At 32.7% G+C, this 9,952-nt stretch overlaps 1 protein-coding gene across 1 annotated transcript; it reads right to left on the reverse strand.

The window, feature by feature from the left end:
• Nucleotides 1–2,352: 2,352 nt before the first annotated feature.
• On the reverse strand, nt 2,353–2,884 carry LOC106758903 (putative lipid-transfer protein DIR1). Its single transcript, XM_014641908.2, has one exon. The coding sequence runs from the start codon at nt 2,829–2,831 to the stop codon at nt 2,511–2,513; it is 321 nt and encodes a 106-aa protein (XP_014497394.1). The 5' UTR covers nt 2,832–2,884; the 3' UTR covers nt 2,353–2,510.
• Between the last annotated feature and the right edge of the window lie 7,068 nt (nt 2,885–9,952).

Raw genomic sequence — 9,952 nt, forward strand, 5'->3', positions numbered from 1 at the left:
ATATATTTATCACTAAACATTAAATTATCTTTAGGTCTTATATTTAATCTAAATATAAGAATTATATTATAAATATATAATATTCAAAATTTATTATACTAATATTAAATATTAGTAAATATTCCAACGCGCACTTTAATATTAATGGCATATAAACCGTGCAAATCATAACAGCATAATATATATTATNCGCATATATCAACAACGTGAAAAGAAAAGCACTCTGAAAGGTTGAACACGTCATTCTATAGAATGACTCCAACACACCAAAACATATTAAATATAAACATGTTATACCAGAAAAATGAAAAACACTGCGTGGCATATATATGTTATATCCAAAAGCACTAACATATATTATATTTATATTCAAAAGCACTTTAATGCTAATAAAGTGTATAACAGTGCCTATAAAAATGCCTAACATATATACAAATATATATCAAGCATGTAACAGTAACATGAAAAAGCAGCGAAATTTGCTTTCAATCTAAATGTTCAACGCGCATAATTAAATGCCTATCAAACGTGCAACCGTAAAAGACATCCAATAAAACGCAATAATATATATTAAAATGTATGTAAAGCCATGCGCAGAAACAACAATTCTGGATAAAACCAGAATCCTACAAAAAAAAAAAAAAACAAAAGCAGCAGCGTACCTTTTAATCTCCATGTGCGTATGCAGCAGTTAAAGAAGAAAAATAAAACTGAATATAATTTTTCAGAAATATGCCCAAATTGAAACGCAAGGTTTCACTCATCTTCAACCTCTCACATGGTTCCAAAATGCGTAAATGCGTATACCAAACGCGAACACAGTAATACGTGAGGGTTTCAGCATCAAAAAATTTCACAGAAAAATTTCACAAAATATTTCTTCTTTCTCCAGTTTCAAAAGAATCAATAAAATTGAAAACGCAATACGCAAAGGAGTGAAACAAACAAGGCAGAGGATAAACATGCTCTGATACCAAATGTAAAAACATGTTCATACAAATTCATACTGAAGATTNAATAAATCNAAATACATCAAACAAGACATTTAATNATATTCAGATTTANAAGAATANAAGCGGAAGCAGAAAGACCAACCTCCAGCCATTGTTNTACGCTTTCCTAATTTCTGGTTTCTGAATCCTTGCTCTTAGAACACGATGGTGATGTATATGAAGGAAAGAGTAGGCTCAGTGACCTGATATGAAATTTTCTGAAGAATCTGTATTACTCCAAAAACCATCACAGAGTATTAAGGTTATAAGAGATTNTGGTGGAGGAATGATGGGCACGTTCTTAAAACGGTTTTTATCTTAAAAGTAAATGGACCACTTTTCAGAATATTAACTGCTTTATAATATTAACTAAAGGAAATAAAATAAATGGGAAAGATATAATATTATAAAATATAATATTAAAAATATAACCTTTCTTCTAACATTGTTGAGTTGATCTTATTTTATTTTTTTTTCAAATTTATTATTTCTATAACGTGATTTAAATTTTGTGATTTTTTTTGTAAAATATTTCAATTATCATCAATTTAAATAAAATATATAAAGATTAAATAATTATTAAAAATTAAAAAGTATTAATATTTATTATCTTTTGTAGTTCGTATTGATTTAGATTATTTTTTTTAAGTTCTTCAAGATTTTCTTTATTTTATATTTTCAATATTTTTTCCTCATTTATGTTAAATAAAATTATTTTCAAGTTATTAAATACAAGATTGGGTCAAATTTAAGTAAAATAACACTAGCGAGTCCAATGGGTCACTCTCTTTTGAACAAAGGTTGAAGGTTTCTTTGCATCACAAAGAGAGGTGGAGGGGTTCTCTGTCACGAATAGAGGTACCAATGTGGTTAGGGTATGTTGATTTCACAAAGAAATCCCCAAAAAGCCCTTCCACCTCTATTTGTGACAAAAAAAAAAAAAAACCAATATTTTGATTTCACAAAGAAATCCCCTTTCAATTTGAGAACAAGCTTTTCATTTCAGCATTAATTCAATTTACTTAAAATGTTTTGTTTTAATTAAAACATTCCAAAGATTCAAACGTTAAAACGGTCTTACATTTTATAATTAAAAAGAAATAATTTTGATTCAAAAAAATAATATTCAACACGTGATAGACACGTTTCACTCTACGTCTAAGCAAGACAAATGCTTAAAAGGACGTCGTTTGTGACGTGGAAGCAAATTTAACGATAAATCCAACGTTAATGGAGTTTTTGAATTTTTGTTGTTCATTGGTAAGTTTGTTGGCGATCAATACTTATCCATAGTTATATCGATAAATCCGCGTTTTTTTTTGTAGTGAAATGAGAAATATTATGTGTGAAATCATATCTCTTATTTCAATCCAACCTCAAACTTTTAAATTCACAAACTCATAATGTACACAACCAAAAAGAAGAACACATCTTATATTGCAAAACAAAAAAGAAATTAAAAAAAAAAAAGATGATCTGGAGAAAAGATAATTATAAGAGAGAAAAAAGAAAAAGAGGTCAGCAATTATCTGGAGGAGTGAGATTGCACTTTGCAGGAAGTGAAGCGGCAAGATTTGGGTCAATTCCCAGAAAAGGTAACGTTGAAGAGTTCTTGTAAGAGCAAAGGCATTTCAAGTCAGCAGCAGCCAGAGCTTTGCAGCACTCAGGTGATGGATCAACTGGGTTTGGCTCAGTAACTGAGGGCTTGCATGCTTCTAATCCCTCTTCATTCATGTCACACAGACTCAGACCATTGCACCCTTTCCACATGCAACAACCCATCACCACCGCCACCACCACCACCATTATTTCTATTGCCACCCTCTTTCTTTCTTCCATCTCTTTCTAACTCAATCACTTCAATGTTTCACTGCTTCTGTCATTCCTACAATGCACTTCCACTTATAAAGCCACCAGCTCTAAAACTAACCACAAGTTATACACCCGTGACCCAGAATTGGCAGCATATGGAGTCACGGGTACAATTCTTGTGCCACTTTCTCATATATATTATATTCTAAGGGCCTCTAATCATGCATTCTTTTTCTATACATATTACTTTTTTTTGGACTATATATTTTAAAAACAAGTGTTTATTTTATGTTATCAATTGTATTGCTGTTATATAAATAAATATTGAATTTAAGATATTTTTTAAAATTAGAAATATGATATTATCTTTCTAAAATTCTTTAGCATGATAATTAATCTGATCTAACTTATTCTAATTCAAATTACTTATTTAATTAGATTAAATTGCTAAACAAAAGACAAATTCAACCTAATTCCATCTAATTTGATGATTTCAATTAGATTGAATTTAAAATTAAACTAAACACATGGAGGAAGATTTCGGAGGTATTTATTTAGAATTGACTCTCGGAATTCCCTACAACAACTGTCCATGCCATGGGTTTCTAAGAAGCATAAAATGGTGTCTAATGCTAGTAAAACATTTTTTTAGGTCAAAGTATAATCGACCAATTTTAGCACTGTAATTTGTTTGTACTATGTTCTGTGGAATAGAGTGATTATTTATATTTTATATTAGAGGATGAGAGTAGCACCCTTCACCTCACGACTCAATTTTTTTTAATATACATTTTAGTGTAAAATACCCTTTTGTAAAATAAATGATGAGCACAATTTTTATTTTTCTTTTTTACATTACTCCAAAGGACGAGTGTCTTACCAAAGGTACGAAAAGACTCGCATGTGTTTTCTAAGTTGTTTACTTAACTCCAATTGAATTTTAATGTATGAAAAACAACGAAAAGCCTTTTTTTTTTTTAAACAAACTCTCCAATGTCGAAAGAATAATTATAGAAATAATAATATTCATAGAATAATGACATTGCTTGACTCATTCATGTCATGCCAACTACCATTCGCAACTTTGATTGCTTGTAATGTTCATGGGATAAAATGGAAAAACAGTGAATAATGAGAACTGGAATGAAACAGATAAGTGTGAAGAACAAGAGAAAAAACTAGAACTCAGTGCAACTGTCTCTCCAACTTTGGCCAGCCTACAAGATTTTTTCTTTTCTCTTTGGTTTTCTTTTTCTGACATTCATTTCAGGTCTTTTCAAAATCAGCCATATCAACTTTCACATNATCTAAAACTGCATCTCTATTTGTTTCATCATCAATAAGTGCATTTAAATCTGTGCAATCATCAAAAGCACTATATGCAGGCATATGAACTCTCTCTATCAATGGAAATTGCTGAATTTGTGATATTAGAATGACCAAAGCAAGGAGTAAAATCAACAACTTCTAAAGGCACATCATGCATATGATCAAACACATTGAAATCAATTTCAGGCTCACATACATCAGCATCAAAATCCATTTCATAGTACTGAAGCACCAAAACATGGTTGGCAGCTTCCCTCATTTTTTTCAAATACTCTTTGGACTTTCTGAAATCACTTTGTACTTCCAGCACAATAGGTTCAGCTTTAAAATCAGAATTCAAAACAGCTGTACAACTAATTTCAGAATGAGGTTCAGTACTCTTATCACCATCATAATACACATTTTCACTCAATTGAACGCTAGCAGTGGTAAACTCAATTATAGGGACAACAACAAAACTATTACAATCATGAATGATAGCCAATTCCCTAAAACCAACAATTAGCTTTTCAAAATCAGCATCAGTGTAAATATGGTCATAAGGTTCACATACACGTTCAGAAATATCAACAGATGCATCCATATAATCATCACTCTTCAAAGAATTGGAAGAATTTAAAGCAGGATATGAATCAGTGAAAGAAGGATTAGAGTATACAGTTACAAAGGTGGTTGGACACTTAATCTCTTGAAACTCTAGGGCAGCAACTACCATCAGTGGTGCTTCATTGTTTGTTGCCCCTTTCTCCTCTTCAGCTTTCCCTAACAGCTTGTTGACAACAGCTACTAACTGAGCCACTTGAGTGGTCAGTCCTTGAATTTCGGATGCTGGAATCCCTTGCTGCCATTGATCACAGAATGTTGGCTGCCATGCCTGTTCTGACTGGAAATTCTCCTGCTCTGGTCCCAATATAAGTGTGGCAGCTGCTGCTGCATAGGCCAGGATTACTGCTCACCATATGCTTGAAAACAAGGAGGTGTTTGCTGCAAAGGACACTCACTAAAGGGCCGGCAGAACGGGTTAAATTGTGGTGGTTGAGCATTATAAGGAAATGAACAATTATCAAATGCTGGAGAATAATTCATGCTTACCCAAGGATTATAAAGAAATGAACAATTATCAAATGCTGGAGAATAATTCATGCTTACCCAAGGTTTACAGGAAGAAACACAACCTGACCACTAAGACCTCTAACAAAAAACTCAAACAAAAATCTAACAAAGAAAAGAAAAAAAAACTAAATAAGACTAACCTAACACTCTAAGACTTAACTCACCGAGTCCCCGACAACGGCACCATTTGTTAAACTAATTTTTATCGCCTAAAATCAGAAAAAACTAGATTTCTCCACGAATGAAGTATAGGGACAGGGACAACCTAAGTATCAATCCTCGGACTTGGTACAATTAAGTTCAAAGTATTTGGTTAATTCTTGCTTTTATTCTGTTTACTAACTATTAACTAATGCAAGGTGGGGAAATAAAAATGAAAGAATAAAATTTATAAAGGAAAAGAGAATTTAAAACCTGTAAAATGTTTAAAAGAAAGAATGAAATTAATCTAAAGAAAAAATATCAAAACTAAACTATTCTAAATGAACAATAACCTGTATGAAAAGCTATCTAACTCTAATTCATTAAACTAACCAATGTTCATTTGTCTATTCATCAATATAAAATTCACAAACAAATGAAAAGAGATATAGAACAGAATTTAAACGTGCAAATGATTGAGGATAAAGCTTCCATTATACTCAGAAAGACATTCTGACTAAAGTAAGCTCAATCCAGGGTCTTATAGTTCATATTTCAGAACTCAATATGGAAATTTCCACCCATTCTCAATCAATGCAACTCTAAATCTTATATACACTAAAAAAAATACAAACTGATGAATTTTTATGTAGTGGACTCTTCTCTGACGGGAGAAGACATCTCGATGAATAATACTCATTACAGAGTCATTTAATTCCAAAAGGAGTTATAGAATGCAGAGATACAGAATCCAAAGTATTTTTTAAACAATAACATTACAAACATCAACAGAATAATCTCAACACAACAAACAAGAATAAAAGGAAAACACGAAATTGAATTTTATTGATATGAAAAAGGAAAATTACAAACACTATACGATAGATCACCGAATGAGGAGCTCACAGATTGTCACGGTTCCATGAATCTCATCAGCGAAATCTAGAATCACGAACACAATCCCTACTCTAAGAAATGCGAATAAAACCCTGAACTAGAGAACGAAGAACTGTAGCTTAAAAAAGTGTCTGTTCGAGTGTGTCTAAAACTATTTTACATGGCTACAACCCCTTTGTATAGGGTCAAAGAAGAAAGAAGGAAAATTAAAAAGGGAAAAAGGAAAAAGAAAACTTCTCCAATACGCTTTGATCTTCTCTTCATCGGACGGTTCTCCCCTTGCTTCCTCGCACTTGAAAACTCTCAGCCCTCCGATCAACTTGAGCTCATTTCCTCTGCAGACCAGCCTTCTCCACGTGGCAGCACCGGTCAGCTCCTCTTCTTCTCCGGTCAGGATGAGATGCAGTTCTCTGGGTAAGTGATTTAAGCACTTCTCTCTTCAGCTCTCGCTCTGCCTTAACTTTGGGTTTTCTTCAATTGAAAGTGCTCGAGGGAATTCTTTTCTCCCAAACGAGTGTCTCGAGCATTGACCCCAAAAGCTGTAGGTGCTCAAAACGCACCGCATCACTAAAGCTGCAGTCCATGTCCAGCCATGTTTAAATCCAAGAGGATTGTTCCCTCCACCCCCCACACCTTCTCCCTCCACCTCCCCAACTCTCTCCAATTTTTTTTCAATTACAAAATTAGCCTCTCTCTCTGTTTTTTTCTTACTTTTAACTCGTGTGACCCCACTTCTAAATCTTCTAAATTTCACTTTATTTCTTCTCCAATTCTCATCCACTCTCACGTTGTCTCCATATTTGTTACTCTTCGTCTGTCATCCGTCGTACACCGTCAGCACCCAACTCGGTTGATTCTTGAATTTGTATATGCTCTCTAACCATGACAATAATAAAAATTGATTTATTGGTTTTTGTTTTTCCCTGCACACAGTATACTGATTCCATTTTTATATACATTTATAATTATTAACATTTCTTTTCTTAAGTTTTCGTTCCTCGTGCATACTCTTGGATATATATATATATATATATATATATATATATATATATATATATATATATATATATATAAACGTATTAACTTTTTGTTTCTCGTGCACACAGTACATTGAATATTGATTTTTATATATACATTTTTTTAAGTATGCAGGAGACATTGTTTCATAAAGGATGGTCAGAGCTCGGTTTCTGTGCTTTTAATTAATTTCCAATTCAGAAAGAAAAAACAAATCTCGAAGGTTGAAAGCCTAATTAGAAAAATCTTTTTCCTTTTGGGTTCAACTTCGAACCAGGGAAATCCAGTGAATCGTGAAGGAGAAATTATTTCCCAATTTTTTCTCTGTTCTACTATTCGCGCAAGGGAAAACACTTTTCCATTTCTTCTCTGTTTTAGTTAATGCCAACCACCAGAAGCTCCAAGTTTCTTACGTTTTTTCTTCTTGCGGACCACCTAGTTTTGGGGGCGAGAACGTTATATGTCTCGAGCAGAAGCATTGACCTTGCCGCAACGAGAATGTCCTGCATTTTTGTGTTAAATTATATTAATAATTAACATGTAATGTAAAGTATAACTTTGATGTAAAGATTAAGGTATTAAAGTTATTGGGATTATTTTAGAGTTATTAAAATTAATCCTTCTCTTCTCACTCCAAAAGGGCATTTTGGTATTTTACTAAAGTTAATTAAAATATCATTAAAAGAGAAAAAAGTTTGACTTCTATACACAAGACAAGTTTCTGAAAAGAACAAAGAGAAACAGTAACGTTCTTAGGAAAGAAAAGAAAATGTGGCTGACAGATAAAAACTTTCTGCAACTTCTATATCATCAAGAAGGCATTAAAGAGGAGTAAGAGGAGAGAGAACTTTTGATAGGAAGAGAAGTTCACAATGGATCTAGGTTAGTTCTCCTTTACTGTGTATGTGGGAATTGTGAGTATCATGAAAATTCAAGATCATGTTGAGTTAATTTTCATTCAATTGAAAAATTAAAAAATTACTTACAAGTGGTATCAAAGTCAGGTTCTGAATTTTATGATACTCCATGAATGGTAATTTTTCCAACTTCTTTGAAACCCTGACTTTTTGAATTATAAAATTTAGGGATTTAAATCTGTTGGCATGAAAGAAAATTAAATTCACTGAAATGTGAATTTGATCCAGTCGTAGGGTTTTAATTTTGATTGTCGCATCAGTGTAACGCGAATTTTCATATGGAAACCCCAAGTTTATTTTGTTTCGTTGCATTAAAGCAACTTCAGTGTCACGGGATTTTATTTTCCCATTAAAGCAACTTTAATTACGTGAATTTGATTCAGGAAGCACAATTTGATTATTTGTCACAACTGCAATGTTATGCCAAAATTAAAATTCTGCATGATATAGAAAAGTCAATTCCCTTGCGTAAAGTGAATTCTGAATGATTCACGTGAATTTCATTCACTATCGAAACTGAATTTTTTTTTTTTTGGAATTATTGCTTGACTGTAATGTGTTTTTATCAGCTGCGGGCTTTTTAATTTTGGCGTAACGCAACTTTATTGTTGTGGCACAGAATTCTATTTTGGAAGCAACTTTAGTGTTGCGGTATTGTTATCACAGTAAAGCAATTTTACTGTAACGTGTTAATTTTTTTAACATTATTGTGCATTAAATGGAAATTATTTTGTGAATTGAAATTGAATGTTAAGCCAGATAATTGGAATGCTTATGTGAATTAAAAGTTGGAAGGTTTCGTATACTTTTAATTTGAAAAGTGCATCCACTGACTTGTATGGTAATTAGTCATTGATGTAAGGATGTTATAGATTACCCAAAGCTGAACCATGGTTTATAATTGATGACATTAAAGTGAGACATTTCATGTACTTAGTATATGTTTGTATATCCAAAGATAGCATACATATAGACTTAAGTATGATTGATTGTTATTAAAGTATATATGCAATTTGTCAGTTTAAGAATCACCCAAAGGTGAACTTTAATGAATGACTTTATTGACTACCTATCAGTTTAAGTGTCACCCAAAGGTGAACTTGAATGTATGATTGATGTAGTAATTTGTTTGAATCCATAATTTTTAATCAAAGCATTAATGTATGAGCTTGTGTATTATTTCCAGCTTACATGAATTTAGCAGGTTTGAGCAACAATGTCATCAAGTTTAATGGGCTAAATTATGCCGATTGGTCAGAACAAATCCAGTTCCAACTGGGTGTTATAGACTTGGATATGGCTATTATGATGGATGAAATGCCCGCAGCCATTACAGAGACCAGTACAAATGATGAGAAGTCTCTTTATGAGGCTTGGCATAGGTCTAACAGGTTGTCATTAAACTTGATGCGCATGTCTATGGCAGAGAACGTAAAGCCTTCCATGCCCANAACNGAAAACGCAAAGGAATTTATGAAAATGATCAAGGAGTACTCACAATCAGACATAACTGACAAGTCTATTGTGGGAACTCTCATGAGTGAGCTGACTACCAAAAAGTTTGACTGGTCACAGCCCATACATGAACATGTAACAGGAATGGCCAATATAGCAGCTAGATTGAAGTCAATGGGAATGGAGGTGAATGAGTCCTTTCTAGTACAGTTCATCATGAACTCTCTTCCTCCTGAATTTGGCCAGTTCCAAGTGAATTATAACACTATTAAGGATAAG

This window comes from Vigna radiata, chromosome 4 (genome assembly GCF_000741045.1).
Source record: "Vigna radiata var. radiata cultivar VC1973A chromosome 4, Vradiata_ver6, whole genome shotgun sequence".
In the NCBI taxonomy this organism is placed as follows: domain Eukaryota; kingdom Viridiplantae; phylum Streptophyta; class Magnoliopsida; order Fabales; family Fabaceae; genus Vigna; species Vigna radiata.